The sequence below is a fragment of the Microcebus murinus genome, chromosome 1 (genome assembly GCF_040939455.1).
Source record: "Microcebus murinus isolate Inina chromosome 1, M.murinus_Inina_mat1.0, whole genome shotgun sequence".
In the NCBI taxonomy this organism is placed as follows: domain Eukaryota; kingdom Metazoa; phylum Chordata; class Mammalia; order Primates; family Cheirogaleidae; genus Microcebus; species Microcebus murinus.
In genome coordinates, this window is record NC_134104.1 from 162,270,384 (window position 1) to 162,287,812 (window position 17,429).

General features: G+C 36.9%; 1 protein-coding gene across 1 annotated transcript in view; it reads right to left on the minus strand.

The window, feature by feature from the left end:
* Positions 1-17,007, minus strand: part of DNAH12 (dynein axonemal heavy chain 12) — a 211,024-nt gene extending 194,017 nt beyond the window's left edge. Inside the window, exons 1-11 of the mRNA XM_076008843.1 lie at positions 16,918-17,007; positions 16,370-16,502; positions 16,099-16,277; positions 11,000-11,081; positions 10,784-10,810; positions 6,398-6,587; positions 5,684-5,756; positions 4,934-5,092; positions 3,372-3,567; positions 1,222-1,410; positions 229-385 (exon numbers count right to left, since the gene is read on the minus strand). Coding sequence (XP_075864958.1) covers positions 229-385; positions 1,222-1,410; positions 3,372-3,567; positions 4,934-5,092; positions 5,684-5,756; positions 6,398-6,587; positions 10,784-10,810; positions 11,000-11,081; positions 16,099-16,268 — 1,243 coding nt within the window. The 5' untranslated portion in view covers positions 16,269-16,277; positions 16,370-16,502; positions 16,918-17,007. The remainder of the gene's footprint in view (positions 1-228; positions 386-1,221; positions 1,411-3,371; positions 3,568-4,933; positions 5,093-5,683; positions 5,757-6,397; positions 6,588-10,783; positions 10,811-10,999; positions 11,082-16,098; positions 16,278-16,369; positions 16,503-16,917) is intronic.
* Between the last annotated feature and the right edge of the window lie 422 nt (positions 17,008-17,429).

Below are 17,429 nucleotides of genomic sequence, written 5' to 3' on the forward strand. Positions count from 1 at the left end.
TTTTCTACCTTTTTACTTTATTATCCTGCTCCAGTTAACATTCACCCTTTGGACCAGACAACAAAATTTCTTGGGTTCAATCTTTGACTCTGCCCAAAGCCATGCCCATGCTCACATCTGAATCTCTGTGCTCTTCCATGACAGCCCTAGACAACAAAATATCTGACCAAATTCTCATAAAAATAAAATGATCGAAAAAAGGTATAATATTATATACATTATATATACCGTAGGTCTCATAATGCCTTCTTGCACCTTCTAAGTTCTGATGTACTGCCACTTTCAGTGCACTGACAGCCCACTGTAACACATGTTCAGGAAGCTCTGTGTCAAGATTTACAGGTGTTGAAGTTCCTGATAGCCAAGAAGGTATCGTTTGGACATTCTAACACAAATAAAAATAATAATATATACAATAAATATCTAACTGTGCAATTAATCTAAATGAAGATCTTATAACCATAATGTTTTAAAACATTCTTTTCAGACTTCAACTGTCTAAGAAAAAATAACTTGATGCAAAATAATTATTTAAAATTGCATAGTTTGGGCCGGGCGCGGTGGCTCATGCCTGTAATCCTAGCACTCTGGGAGGCCGAGGTGGGCAGATTGCTCAAGGTCAGGAGTTCAAAACCAGCCTGAGCGAGACCAAGTCTCTACTAAAAATAGAAAGAAATTAATTGACCAACTAAAAATATATATACAAAAAATTAGCTGGGCATGGTAGTGCATGCCTGTAGTTCCAGCTACTTGGGAGGCTGAGGCAGGAGGATTGCTTGACCCCAGGAGTTTGAGGTTGCTGTGAGCTAGGCTGATGCCAAGGCACCTCTAGCCTGGGCAACCCAGTGAGACTCCGTCTCAAAAAAAAAAAAAAAAAAGAAATATTTATTAAGTAATACCAAAGTGATTATAGTAGAAAGAACAAATATGAATTGGATCTTGTTCTTAAGAAGCTCACAACTCAGTAGAGGAAATTAGATTTACACAAAAATATCAATCCATTATTACAAGAAAAGTTCTAAGAAGGAAAATGTCATCTCTAGTTAGGAGATTTTTCAAAGAGAAAACACCTTCTAATTTAAAGTAACTTGAGGGAGGAAAATAAAACAAAGAGTTGTACCATTTTATGTACTTATACACTTTATAAAGATTTGACTCAAATAACTTAAGTCTGAAAAAAAGCCATATAATGAAACCTAATGGGTAACGATGATGAAATACCTGCAGAGCTTCAGTTATTCGCTCTACCACACCCAAAACAACATCTTCCAAATCCTGAACAGTAGGATAAAATTCCATTTTATCATCATCAAATGTCAATTCCATCTTAAATATTGGCAGACCTTGTTGATCTTGTGCGTCAAAGAGTTTTACAAATCCTTCTACAGTTCTCCTCAAAAGATCCTTTAACTGTATGATATCATAAATTACTATTACTTTAAAAGTATAAATTCAACCCTTATCTAAAATCAGTGAACTGATTATAATTGTCTATAGCTGATTATAGCTCTCTAATTAAGTCATTCTATCAATCCATTTAATCTTTAAAATTATCTTTATTCAGCACAATATGTTGTTAATAAATGTAGTCTAACACAATAAATACAACAATATATGCAAACCTTAATTTTTAATAGAATATCAACAATTTTAAAATGGCAACTCAGAATTTTTCCCATTCTTTAGCAATTCTGTCCTTGGTACAGAAAATATTCCAAAAGACTAAACAATATGGTGAAGACCAGAGGTGGGGTAGCCTGATGGCTGAAGCTAAGTTCGTACTGGGGTAATATGCAATGGCGTGCTGCAGCTAGCTCCTATTCTCTCAAGAGCCAACTGTTAAATGTTCAAGAATTTTGTGAACCAGTTGTTAAACCCTTAGAAGCTTAAAATCCATTTGGCGGGAATGTTTACACTACAGAAATTGGCAAACACTACAAATGAGGGAGGTTTTTTTCTCTGAAGAGCCAGATTTCCAGCACATACTAGGTAAAGGTGAAACCACTGGAACTTAGCAACATGCACAGTGAGTTCCTAAAGTATGAATAATGCTTTCTTATGTAGAACCAACTGTTGGATATTTAGCCCAGCCCACAAACAAGGATCTAAATGATCTTTAAGATGTTCCTTCCTCATCTTTTACTTGTACCAAATAATCATAGTCCTCTTAAGAGGTTAAAAGTATAAAGGAAACCATGTATTATATGAGTTATAATTTTACATACTAGATATTAAATATATATATTACCCTTTTAAACATGTAAGGCAAAGTTCATGGAATCATTAGAGATCTTTACCAAAATGGAAAGTTTTTATTCAAAATTATTTTTTTAGAATTGTATGTGTACAATTATAAAAATTTAAGGAGACCATAAATATAATTGCATAAAATTAATATTTTCTATTTGTCTCTATTTCTCTATTAAAGATGATCAATAACATATTTTTTTTTTTTTTTTTTTTTTTTAGAGACAGGATCTCACTTTTGCTCAGGGTGGTCTCAAACTCCTGAGCTCGAGCAAACCTCCCTCCTCAGCCTCCCAGAGAGCTAGAATTACAGGAGTGAGCCACCAGGCCCAGCCTCCGATACATAACATCATAGGGCCAGACACGGTGGCTCACGCCTGTAATCCTAGCACTCTGGGAGGCTGAGGCAGGCGGACTGCTTGAGGTCAGGAGTTTGGGACCAGTCTGAGCAAGAGTGAGACTCCACCTCTACTAAAAATAGAAAGAAATTAATTGGCCAACTAAAAATATTTAGAAAAATTAGCCAGGCATGGTGGCACATGCCTGTAGTCCCAGCTACTCAGGAGGCTGAGACAGGAGGATTGCTTGAGCTCAGGAGTTTGAGGTTGCTGTGAGCTGGGCTGATGCCACGGCACTCACTCTAGCCTGGGCAACAGAGTGAGATTCTGTCTCAAAAAAATATATAAAAATAAAAAAAAATAACATCTTACCAAGATTTTACAGAAAACAATATGAGAATTAATCAACTTGGAATTTAATAAGTTTAAAAATATGTTACTACTAGGATAGTTGTTTTGTTAACATAACTCCAAAAAGCTACAATTAGCTTATAGCCTTGGCATGAGCCAACTAATCACTCATAATATTGACACATACTTGGAGACATTCGTCCCATTTCAGATTGCTTCAGAAAATCAGTGTTTTTCTGCTAAACTTATTTAAATAAGATTACAGTAGAAATATTTTTCTTAATTTATTTCAAAATACTACTTAGCACTATGTTTAAATAAAATTGTATTTAAAATACTGAACTATCTGTTATAAGAAGACTTCTTAAAAAAGACAAAAAAAATACTAAACTAATTCTGATAATATTATCATTTAATATATGTAAAACTTATTACCTGATTTGACATAAGTGTGGAAACACAGTTATAAAATGCATCCAATTTTTCAGGTTTAATGCCTTCTAGTGCCTCTTTCTTGGTAAAGATACTTATAACCTTAGGATACCATGTATTCATTATCTTCTCTTCTGCCTTTCTAGCTTGTATTGATAGATCAGTTTTCAGTGATTCACAATCAATTGGGCCTTTAGCTCTATTTATGAAAAAAAGAAAAATGATTTGAAGCAAATGATAGATATTGGTTTTTGGGTTTTTTTTTTAATGAGACAGAGTCTCCATCTGTTGCCAGGCTAGAGTGCCGTGGCGTCAGCCTAGCTCACAGCAACCTCAAACTCCTGGGCTCAAGCAGTCCTCGTGCCTTGGCCTCCCGAGTAGCTGGGACTACAGGCATGCGCCACCATGCCCAGCTAATATTTTGCGTATATATTTTTTTTAGTTGTCCAGCTAATTTCTTTCTATTTTTTAGTAGAGACAGGGTCTCGCTCTTGCTCAGGCTTGTCTCGAACTCCTGAGCTCAAATGCTCTGCCTACCTCAGCCTCCCAGAATGCTAGGATTACAGGCACGAGCCACCACGCTTGGCCTAGATATTGGTCTTGATACATAATTGTTGAAACAAGTAAGATAAATTTTTTAAATTCTAAAACCTGAAGAAAAGTTTTAGCCAGGCATGGTGGCTCGCGCCTGTAATCCTAGCACTCTGGGAGGCCAAGGCAGGAGGATTGCTTGAGGTCAGGAGTTCGAGACCAGCCTGAGCAAGAGTGAAACCCCGTCTCTACTAAAAATAGAAAGAAATCAGTTGGACAACTAAAAATAGATATAGAGAAAAAATTAGCCGGGCATGGTGACGAATGCCTGTAGTCCCAGCTACTTGGGAGGCTGAGGCAGAAGGATTGCTTGAGCCCAGGAGTTTGTGGTTGCTGTGAGCTTGGCTGATGTTACAGCACTCTAGCCCAGGCAACAAAGTGAGACTCTGTCTCAAAAAAAAAAAAAAAAAAAAAGGAAAGAAAGAAAGAAAGAAAGAAAGAAAGAAAGAAAGAAAGAAAGAAAGAAAGAAAGAAAGAAAGAAAGAAAGAAAGAAAGAAAAGAAAAGTTTTGAAGATTTATGAATCAGTTTAGAAAATTACAGTCAAAAATATAGACTCGGCCGGGCGCGGTGGCTCACGCCTGTAATCCTAGCACTCTGGGAGGCCGAGATGGGCGGATTGCTTGAGGTCAGGAGTTCGAAACCAGCCTGAGCAAGAGCGAGACTCTGTCTCTACTATAAATAGAAAGAAATTAATTGGCCAACTAATATATATAGAAAAAATTAGCCGGGCATGGTGGCGCATGCCTGTAGTCCCAGCTACTCGGGAGGCTGAGACAGGAGGATGGCTTGAGCTCAGGAGTTTGAGGTTGCTGTGAGCTAGGCTGACGCCACGGCACTCACTCTAGCCTGGGCAACAAAGCGAGACTCTGTCTCAAAAAAAAAAAAAAAAAAAAAAAAAAAATATATATATATATATAGACTCAAGTAAGGAGACATTCAAATTTTAAATGTTAATAAATATAGGATTTTTACCTAATTCCTGTTAAATCCAGCAAAACTGTTTTAGCAAATGTTGTATAACCAAGGTCCAGTAACACTTTCATAGTTGGATGAACAATGTGCAAATTAGATAATATTTGATTTCTTGCTTGCACATAGCTAGAATGCCAGGGATTAGAATAATCTAGGCCTCTGGAAAAGCAAAACATCATATCAGACATGATTAAAACAAGACACCCTCAATTTTTGGAAATAATGTTTATACATGGAATTAGTATTAAAGTGAGAAAACTGGAGATTGAGAAGAGAGAACTGGTCAGCAACAGGAGCCTTGGGATACATACATTTAATAAAAACACATTAAGATTTCAAAAGTGCATTATCTTCAGAGAGAACAAATAATTTGTGGGTAAGGCAGACTGATGGGTCAGGCCTGAATGCCCTGTTAAATTCCATTGTGCTCTGGCTCAGTTATCCCAGGTAGAGATGAAAGAACACACTCTTGAGGAATGGGAGAAGAATGGAAAACTCTGTCTGGCACACACCAAAGCTTACTCAAGTCCAAGTTGAGCTGTACATTCATAAAAATCCACCTAATTACATATACAAAACTTAGACAAACATTGCAAAGATACCTTTGGAGAAAAAAACAATACTACTATTTTTTAAATGTGTTCAAAATACCTTTGAGCTTCACAGTTGTAGACTTGAACAAAAGATCAGTTTATTTTTATTCTGTATCAAAAACTATATGAAGTACTGTTTTTAAAGTAATTTACTCACACAGGGGATTCAGGTAAAGGTCCTCCTTCATCTTCAAGCCATTTAACTGGCGGTTTCACAAGAACACTCTGCACTAAAATACATGTATGCATTAATGCTTCTTAAAAATCTTTGTAAGACCTATTCATATCAAAGTTTCTAACTTTTTTTTCAGAGGCGGGGACTCACTCTGTCGCCAAGGCTGGAGAACAGTGGTGAGCCATAGCTCACTGCAATCTTGAACTCCTGGGCTCAAGTGATCCTCCTGCCTTAGCTTCCCAAGCAGCTGAGACTACAGGGGGCATGCTACCACTCCTGGCTAATGTAATTTTTTATTTTTTATAGCGACGAAGGTCTCCCTATGTTGCCCAGGATGGTCTTGAACTCAAGAGGCAGGAAGATGACTTCAGACCAGAAGTTTGAGGTTGCAGTAAGCTATGAAAACACCATTGTGCTCTGTACTCTAGCCTGGGCAACGGACTGAGATCCAATCTAAAAAAAAAAAAAAAAAAAAAAATCACAAATGTATTAGCTAATAAACACCCCAAAAAAACCCCCAAAGTGCCCTTAAGTTACAAAGACTTTTACTAGATTATAGGCTTAAAATAAAAACTTTAAATAAAAATCATATCTAATATAGTTTAAATATAGAGTGTTCATTATTCACTTTGCTTATTTCTACTTTTGATTCAATTGAGGTGAAAACAAGTTTGGCATGTATTAAATGCTACTTACCCAAATATCTCTTCATGCTGCTTTCAAAGTCACTTGATACCTCATTTATGAGACTTTCGATGAGTTCTTCTCTTTTTTTCCCTTCTTTTAAAGACTCAGGTATCAGCATTAACATGTGATCCAGCCATTCCTGCTGAATAGGCACTATAGGACTACTTTCTACACATTGCTTCATATAAATGTAGTTGAACTGAGAACATAATAAGAAAAAATTAAAAGTTTTGCATGGTTGTAGCATTTCAATATAACTCCTGAGCTCTCTCTTCCTAAGACAACATTCTTTTCAGAATAAAAATATTCTGCAGTCAGGTGTATTGGCTCATGCCTATAATCCTAGCACTCTGGGAGGCCAAGGCAGGAGTTCGAGACCAGTCTGATCAAGAGCGAGACCTCATCTCTATTAAAAATAGAAAAATTAGCCAGGCATTGTGGTGTGCACCTGTAGTCCCAGCTACTCGGGAGGCTGAGGCAGGAGGATCGCTTGAGCCCAGGACTTTGAGGTTGCTGGGAGCTAGGCTGACGCCACAGCATTCTACCTAAGGCAACAGAGTGAGACTCTGTCTCAAAAAAAAATCTTAAAAATGACATTATTTCAGAATAATATTTTATCCAAAAATATGCCTTACAAAAAAACCATTTTATCCTTTTCTTTATTTATAATGAGTTCTTGCCAAATTAATGTTCTTAGTATTAAGATTAACATATTCTGCATTTTCTAAAGGCAAAACAAAGATCCTTTGCCAAACTTATTATTTCTTCATTCAAAATACATTCACTAATTCAAGAAATATTCATTGTGCTGAATGCTTGGTAGGCTGGGCAAGGTGGCTCATGCCTATAAACTCAACACTTTAGGGGGCTGAGGTGGGAGGATCACTTGAGGCCAGGAGTTCAAGACCAGCCTGGGCAATATAGTAAGACCTTTGTCTCTACAAAAAATAATTTTAAAATTAGCCAGGAGTGATGGTATATACCTATAGTCCCAGCTACTCGAGAGGCTGAGGCAAGAGGATTGCTTGAGCCCAGGAGTTCAAAATTACAGTGAGCTATGACTGGGCCATGGCACCCCAGCCTGGGCCGGAGAGTGAAACCCTGTCTCTAAAATAAATAAATAAATGCTGAGTATATAGTAGTGAACAAAACAGACAAAGGCCATATTTTCTTGGAGATTATATTCTAGTACAATAGTAGTAGAATTTCATAAATTTGCCTATAAGAATGAGTAGTCTCTTAGTCTCTGACAGACTTGGCATAAAGAAAAATTTTTTAAAAGAATGAGTAAAGGCCAGGCGCGGGGACTCACGTCTGTAATCCTAGCACTCTGGGAGGCCGAGGCGGGTGGATTGCTTGAGGTCAGGAGTTCGAAACCAGCCTGAGTAAGAGCGAGACCCCTGTCTCTACTATAAATAGAAAGAAATTAATTGGCCAACTAATATATATAGGAAAAATTAGCCGGGCATGGTGGCACATGCCTGTAGTCCCAGCTACTCGGGAGGCTGAGGCAGGAGGATTGCTTGAGCCCAAGAGTTTGAGGTTGCTGTGAGTTAGGCTGACACCACAGCACTCACTCTAGCCTAGGCGACAAAGCAAGACTCTGTCTCAAAAAGAAAAAAAAAAAAAAAAAAAGAATGAGTAAGACTGACAAAATATAGACATAAATAAATTTAAAAGACAACATTTGATCTTTTTTTGTTTCTTAGTCTGGGCTTGAAATTCAACGACCACAGTAATCATTGTTTCAAGCAAAGATGTTAATATTATTGGAACTGGTAAAGTATACAGGGGAATTCTTTGTATTTCTTTTGTAACTTTTCTCTTTTTTTTAAGACAGTCTCACTTTGTTGCCCAGGCTAGAGTGAGTGCCGTGGCGTCAGCCTAGCTCACAGCAACCTCAAACTCCTGAGCTCAAGCAATCCTCCTGCTTCAGCCTTCCGAGTAGCTGGGACTACAGGCATGCGCCACCATGCCCGGCTAATTTTTTGTATATATATTTTTAGTTGGCCAATTAATTTCTTTCTATTTTTAGTAGAGATGAGGTCTTGCTCAGGCTGGTTTTGAACTCCTGACCTTGAGCAATCTGCCCGCCTCGGCCTCCCAGAGTGCTAGGATTACAGGCGTGAGCCACTACGCCTGCCCCCTTTTGTAATTTTTCTGAGAGTCTAAAATTATTCCAAAATAAAAAGATTTTGTAAATGAGTGGATGAAATGGACATTTTTCTTTTGTCTCTTAATTTTTTTTCAATTATTAGTAGTTGCTCAGTTCAAAATTCTTCCAGAGGATCATTTTCTATGTCCCTCCATTAATATACTGCTTAGTCTTAGAAGTCTTGTGATGGTCCCCAATCTCTGGACTGACCTCTGTCTAGTAATGAACCTGTTCCTCTCTGCTTCTTTCTCTTCCGTTTCTCTCTAGATGATCTTAGTAATCAGCATCACCAATTACCCTGTGAAATGAGGCCCAAACCCTAAGAGTCATCCTTGGTTCCTCTTTTCTTCATCCTCCACATCCAATCTGTCAGCAAGTCCTGTCAGGTCACATCCACAATATATCCCGAGTCTAACAATTTCTCTCTAGCTCTATTGCTATCACTCTAGCTTAAACTACAGTGATCTCTTACCTATATGTTGTCTTCTGTGACTGACTGGTTTTTCCTTCCTTTCACTCTTGCCCTGGCCACAATCCTTTTTCTAAAGCATCTAAGTGGGTGTTTTCACATCATTGTCAAGGTGACTTCTTATCATTAAAAGTAAATCGCCATAATATTCCCATGGTTAGAATCCTCCAGTGACTTCTCATTGTCACTCTGGGTAAAATCCAAACTCTTTACAGTAGCCTACAAGGCCCTCATGATCTGGCTCCTAACTTTCTCTTCCAGTTCCCTTTATACCCTCATAAACTCAATCAGTGTGCTCTAGGCAAGCCAAGCAGTTCCCTCTGTCAGGAGGCTCTTGATCCCAGGTCTTTCTACAGCTGGCTCCTCTCCTCCACTCAGGCCTCCATAAACATCACCAACTCAGTGCTGCCTCTGACCGCCTGCCTAATATGTGCCCACTTCCTGACCAGTCACTATCATATTACCCTGTATTTCCTTCACAGTACTTGTCACAATTTTGCTTATTTAATAAATAAAATTAAAAAATAAAGAATGTTTTGTTTGTTTACTTGATTATTACACATCTTCCCCATTAGAGCACAGACTCCATAAGGGCTTATGTGTCCATCTTATTTCTCAATCTTTAGCATCTAGCACAGGACCAAGTAAATAGTAGATATCTATTAAGCATTTTATGAATAAATGAATTAATTACAGACAAAGAAGATATTTTTCAATCCCCCCCAAACTACAGTAGTTCTACAAAGCAGGTCAGGGTCAAGCTCTGAAATATTATATTGAAAAAAGTAGGCTTGAATAAAATTATTATATGACTATATAATGACAGGAAATTTAAATTCATTATTCTAACTATGTATCTTTAACTTACACCTCTTTTTAACCATTTCATCTCCCAAAATAAAAATATGTTTGACCCTTAGAATTAAAGTACATAATGTTCCTTCACAAAACGCTATCTTTTCTGAATCAAACCATGTACTTTCAAAATCTTTCTTGAAAACTTCCTACTTTATACCCTCACTGTAGTCTCTCTCTCTCTCTCTCTCTCTCTCTCTCTCTCTCTCTCTCTCTCTCTTTTTTTTTTTTTTTTTTTTTGAGACAGAGTCTCACTTTGTTGCCCTGGCTACAGTGCCGTGGTGTCAGCCTGCCTCACAGCAACCTCAAACTCCTAGGTTCAAGCCATCCTCCTGCCTTGGCCTCCCAGAGTGTTAAGATTACAGGCATGGGCCATCATGCCCAGCATGTAGTCTCTTCATACTTCTACCATGAAAGCTATTATATTTTACAGAACATAAATGTTTATATTTATTCATTCATCAATCATTTCTTGAATACATACTATTGGTACTCAGTACCATAGTTTTTGCTTAAGAAGCAATTCCTAGCCTCAACTAGGAAATAGATAATTTAATATATAATTTTACGAACAGGAAATAAATAATTAATATTAGAACAATCAATTATTGCCCTAATAGAAAAGGGAGATGCATTTCCTTTATAACTTGAATATATTTTTCAGTTGTCTGGAATAAGACCTAAAATTTTTATACAATTAACCCTCAAATAATGAATAGCAACAAAAGTAGAATTTTTAAAATGCATATTATGAACCATGACATGTTTGTTCCATTGAGCATAGAAAATTAAAATCTCAGTTTCTAAATTTCTTTCCTTTCTAGAAGGGGACTTAGCAGGTGGTCTTAGAAGGAATGATTTCATAATAATTTCTTTGAACATTTTCAAAACAAGAAATATAAAAAATTGAACTCACTCCTTTTTTTTTAATTTCACTGGTCATCTGTCAAAAACAAACAAACAAGACATAATTAAGGAGAAATTATTTAAATTGATTTAATTTTTTAAAGTAAAAATATACTTTAAAATGTAATTATTATTCTTTTTAAAATATTAGTTATATTGAGATTGACTTAATTAAGAATTAAAATGGTATAAGGAAAAATTTTTTAAAGAGAAAACACAAACTTACAGTTGGAGGATAACTGGGCTCTGGTAATGGAGGTGTTCTTTTACCCAAAGTCCTGTCTAAGTTTATTTTGGCTCCATCAATTCTGAAATTTATAGTTAGAAAAATGGATGATTCTTTTGAAGATAACATTAGCATATATTATTAAAACATTAAAAGTTGAACATGTTTCCAATATACTAGAAGAAGAAATATTCAAGAGTAATCTTACTGAATTTTCTATAAGAAACAAATACCACAGACATTATCAATGAGACCTTGATATTTTTTTAATTTTTAAATTAATTTATTTCTTTAGAGATATACTCAGTCACCCAAGCTGGAGTGCAGTGGTGTGATCAGAGGTCCTTGTAGCCTCAAATTCCTAGGCTCTACAGGTGTAAGCCATCACTCCTGGCCTTATTTTTAAATTATTCATGTGTAATATAAAAGGGTGAGACTAAAAATAAAAACCAATTTTTTTCAGTTATAACTTACTGACACTTTAAAAATCAACCCTAATGTATAGTGGACCTTTATATGTATTATCTCTGTCCAATACCACCCTGCCAGAGAAGACTTCCCTGACCCCTATGTGAAGTGGCACCTCCTTCACTGTCCTTCACTGTCCCTTTCATCCTCACTTATCTTGCTTCATAGTACTTACCATCATTTGATACAGTATAGTTTGTAGACTGTTTTATTAGTTTCTATTATTCTCAATGCCTAAAATAGTAATGGCAGATGGTAGGTGCTCAATAAACAGTTTTACCTTCAAAACGTTTTATGGATTTTTACATCCATAAAATATAATTTTCTCTTTAAATTAAGTTATATAATCTATTGTATAACTCCTTCATCTGTCATCAAATATTTATTGAATGTACATTATGCAAGTCACAATACTAGGTGCTATTAAAACATAGCAGCAACAAATCTCAAGGAATTTATAAACTGATTGCATAGGAAGAAAAAAACAGAGTGCCATGTTGGGCACCCTGGTAATTCAGAGGAGGGACATGTTCACTTCCACCTGGGACTAACTGTGAAGGACATACATACATGTTAGCATTTGCAACAAGCTTTAAATGAAAAAGAGGATTTCAGGGGAAAATGTGGTTTCCCTGGGATTTGAAAAAACAAAAAACTTAAAAAATTGGAAGGCAAGGGAAGAGTCAAAGTGAAAAATGGGGAGCAGGGGTTGTCCTGTCTGCCCAAAGGTTACAGGACCAGCTGGACATATGTTTGGGGGAGTGAGCTGAAACATCCAGCTAAGGGCGTCATAGCTTTTTTATTCAATAGAGAAGTCAATAGACAGTCACTGAGAGTTCATTTGCATGGAAACATTTTTAGGAAAACAAATCTAATAGTTTATAAAGGCTAAATAGACTGAGAGTGATGGCCAAAGAAGAAGTATACAAGGAAAAGTAAAGAGACCTCAGAAAGAAGATTGGAGGATGCCAAATGTGATAGGAATGGATAAAAACAATTGAAGAAGCAAAGGAGATACCATCAGAGAGGTAAGAGGAGAACCAAAAGGAATTTCAAGGAAAGGGTGGCCACTGGAGCCATAAATACACTGGTAATCTGCATATAGACATGGACTGTGTCTATTTTGCTCACTGCTCTATCCACACTACTTAGATACTCTCCATCAAGGTATAGGAGCTCAATAAATATCTTTTAAAGGAATGATCATAATAGTAATTTGGAAAAGATCTCAGATGTCTAGTTCAGTACCTTTACCTGATACATGAATGCTCTGAACAATATCAGTTTTACCATGGTACTTTGGGCAGAGGTTTGGGGAAAATGGCAATCATTACTTTCTTTTTTTTTTTTTTTCTTTTTTTTTTTTTGCTCAAGAAACTGAAATCTAAATCATTACTTTCTGAGGCAACCCAATTTATTGTCCACTAACTCATATTCTTAAGAATACATTTCTTGGCCGGGTGCGGTGGCTCACACCTGTAATTCTAGCACTCTGGGAGGCCGAGGTGGGCGGATTGCTCGAGGTCAAGAGTTCGAAACCAGCCTGAGCAGGAGCGAGACCCCATCTCTACTATAAATAGAAAGAAATTAATTGGCCAACTATTACATATAGAAAAAATCAGCTGGGTATGGTGGCGCATGCCTGTAGTCCCAGCTACTCTGGAGGCTGAGGCAAGGAGGATTGCTTGAGCCCAGGAGTGTGAGGTTGCTGTGAGCTAGGCTGACGCCACGGCACTCACTCTAGCCTGGACAACAAAGCGAGACTCTGTCTCAAAAAAAAAAAAAAAAAAAAAGAATACATTTCTTATATTGAGCTGTATCCTTGTAAACTTCTATTCTCTGGAGCTACATAGAAAAAGTCATATTCTTCTTCCACGTTACCCTTCCAAAATCTAGGAAACCCATCCAGTTCCTTCAACTATTCCTACCAATAAGAGTTACTGTTTATGGTGAGCTTATTATGTTCTAGGCATAAACATTCATGGATCTTATTTAACCCTTACCACAACCCTAAGTGTTAAGCACTATTTTATCTCCATCTTACATATAGGAATATGAAGATAAGTAAAATCACACCACTTCTCAAAATCACATGACTAATAAGCTACAGAGATGGGATATGAACTCAGGCCTGACTGATGCCAGAACCTATACTCTCACCAAGGAAGTTTATGCAATTTCAAATTTCCTCACTCTCCTCCTCCTATGGTTTGAATATGTCCCCCAAGTTCATGTGTTGGAAATTTAATCCCTCTGTCCTCATTAATGGATTAATGAGGGCTCTGTTTTAATGACTGGATTAATGTCACTATCACAGGAGTGGGTTCATTATCACAACAGTGGATTCATTATAAAAGCGAGCTCTCTCTCTGTCTCTCTCGCCCGTTCACCCTCTGCCATGATGCCCTCTGCCATGTTATGACATAGCAAAAAGGCCCTCACTAGATGACAGCACCATGCTCTTGGACTTCTCAAGTTCCAGAACTATAAGCTAACTAAACCTCTATTCTTTATAAATTACCTAGTCTATAGTATTCAGTTATAGCAACAGAAAATAGATTATGACACCTCTGTATCTATTCTGGTCTATCAATGTCTCTCTTAAAGTGTGATCCCAGAATTCTAGATGTTGTTGGGTCAGTGCAGAGTGAAAATCTTTTCTCCTATATTACAGACATTCTACATTTACTAAAATAGCCTAAAACTGAATTAGCATTTTTTTAAGTAGTCTCATTTCCCTGTTGAATCTTACTGAGCCTGTACTAAACTAAAATTCCTAAGACTTTTCCACATGGAGTAGAAAAAATATGCCAGAAATACCCTCCTCCTTCTTTTCTTTGTTAATCTTCAAGAGTCAGGCCAGACTTCCCCTCATCCATCATATCTCCCTGAACAGTCTAGCTTTCAGGGATTGCTACTTTCCAGGAATTTGCCTTATACTTTGGTATGCTAGTTGGCACTAGTCATAGGCAGGCTTGCACCATAATTATCCCAATATAATTATGTCTAACTTCCTTGAGCTCTTTATATATAAATGCCACCCCTCAATATAGTAGCATTTCTGACGTGTGTTTTCTGCTACTGGCTATAAATAAAAAGAGCTGGGAAGAACATAAGAGTGAGCCTTTTCACTCCCTGCCTGTTTTTGCTTTGTATATTAACAGTTACAAACAAATAAATAAAGAAAAACTGGATAATTTCAAAATGCTATACAAGAAACCACATACAGTAAAGGTGAGAACACTGGCTTAAATCAAGAGAGGAGGTAGTTGTCAAGGAAGAAAATCAGGCTCACTCCAGAGACACTGGAAAGCTACAGAATGATATTGGCTCAGCCACACATTCCTAAGGACTGGTCCTAGCCAGTCCTGTACTGTACTCCAGCCTAGGTGACAGAAGTAAGACCCTGTCTCCAAAAAAAAAATTTTTTTAAGTCAGAATAACATATAACTCCAGAGAACTCCCTTCTCTACTCTCTAAGTCTACTAAAACATTGAGTCTTAGGAATGAAGCTGGTAAAGGATCTCTAATAGTATACGTACTGATATAAGTTAATATAGCTTATAAATTTAGATTTAAATGAGTAAATGATTGATGGACTAATAAAAAATGTAAATCTAAAGAAGTTATATGATTAATAGACCTATTTAATTATAAGGAAAGTAAAATCAGCAAAATTTTAAATTATTAAATTGGCAATAATATGATCATCAACAAACTAATAGTAATAGTAAAAGTTGCATTTTTGCAACTTAGTCACTTGCAAAAATGTTTTTAAATGGGCTGACCAAGAAAGGAAAGAGAATGAAGAAAGTGAAACAGGAACTCACCAGAGAGAATTTCCCATTTTATAGTTTAGTGTTGGGTTGAGATTTTGTAAATGAGATTCCTATCTTTTTCTTCTTATTTATCCCCAGATCCCAGCAGAGTCCAGTGCCTGGGAAATTCTCAGTAAATGTTGAATGGAATTGAACTATCATTATGACAGCCTTTCATAGCTGGTAAATTAGTTTTAATTTCTGCTAAATGGCAGGGGGCACAGGGAGTAGAATGTTGAATTATGTTCTCTTTTGTGTAGAAAAAATTTAAATACAAGTGGTTTCAAGGTATTTTATTAAGCATTTATTCAAATGCAATGCTATTTGTACAGGTCCAATTTCTTGGTTTTACTTTTAGGGACCCGTATGTTTATAATATATTGATTGAGAGGAGCAATAGTATGTGAACTTTAGCACCAGATCAACTGGGTCCAAACTCCAGCTGTGTGATTTTGGGCAAGTTACTTAACTTCTCTGTACCTCACTTTATTCATCTAAAAAATAGAGATAACAATAGTATAATACTTATCTTTACTTTTCTGTGAAACATGTTTAAAAAAAAAAATAGTACCTAAATCATAGGGTTGTTCTGAGAAGTTACAGGTAAAGTGATAAGAACAATGTCTGATAGAGTGAGTAAAGTGTAATATGTACTATCATTATGATTACTTTTCAATTGCTTTTCTAATTAACTTGAAGACAGTATTTTGCCTATGAACAACCTGGCATAGTTAAACCTTTTTTATGAGAATATGAACACTAACCACTTCACTTGAATTCCAAGCAAGAATTATTTACTAATATGCTACTTACACTAACTGATTAATTTTCTTCTGCTGCTCCTTGGATCTTCTGTAGTTTAGCAACTTGCTTTGTGCTGGTGTGTCAACACCTATGTTTTCTGGGGGATGAACAATGGGGGGTAACTTCAAGTTCAGAGCCTCCTTTTCTGCTGCAATGGCAGCTTTGTTTGGATCTGACATCTTGGTCCCCTAAACAGTCCATAAAGCCATTATTGTAAAAGCAAGCCTCTATATATTTATAACATGTCTTACATAACAATACCAAAAATAAAATTCTGAACCTTTTTAGATCTTCTTCCCAAGTGTGGTATTGGTCTAAAGAATGGCAGTTGAGATAAGTGAGCAGGAATTCATACAACCCACTTGCTGTGAAGAAATGAGCCAGTCTCTCCCTTTTAGGGCTTCGGTTTCCTACTGGATGAAATTAAGGAACTGAATTAGATGCTCTCTAAATATCCTTATGCAGCCCTAAAATTCTAAGTTCAAATTTTCCCTAGATGCAATTCACAAACAACAAAATCCAGTTTGTTGAGGGATAATATCCCTCAAAAAAAGCTGATATTTAACATCATTAATACTCTTAAACATCAGTATTGTATCTTAGTCTTGCTACTTTCCTAGAGAGTGATGCTATGATTAAGCAAAAATGCATATACTTAAATGCACAGCAAATCTAAAAATGCCATTACGATGCTCAACAATTTAACTAAGATAATGACTACATTTGCCGCAAATTCCCACAGGATTTGGAGATTCCTGCCTCGAAAGACAGTATTTCTGCTGACACTCAAATCGAGATGCCCGCCCTGGGAAGGAGACCGAAAAGTACCTGTCTGATTGTTCTGACGGTTTCAGACGAGAGGGAAGCATTCAGACCTCCTCCTCTCGTGGAAGAAAGGGGGATAGAGAGGGGCGAAACCGTCGGAAACGCCACCAGCTCCCAGGGCGTAGCTGGAGAAGGGCGGCGCCGACCGGGCAGAAACAGGCGTCGTTGCCACGGAAACCGTCGGTCGCAGCCGGAAGGGCCGGACGAAGGTTGCCTGGAGAGGTAGTTGCTGAGCTGCGACAGATTAACATTACCTGTCACAACAATAATTTATTATTCGAGTAAATGGAGTGTGGGTGAATGAGATTTTTTTGCCTAACTGCCTTCTCTGGGATGGGGTCTAGGAAATCAGGATCTTCAAATTATGGAAAACTGCAAGACTGGAAATTGGAGCCATTGGAAAATAAATAGATTTAGGTAAACACTCACTCTCAGAGGAGAATCAAATCTTCAAATGTCCCCTAGTGACTTCCTGTAAATATTGTAACTAATCAACCATATAATTTATCTTGGTT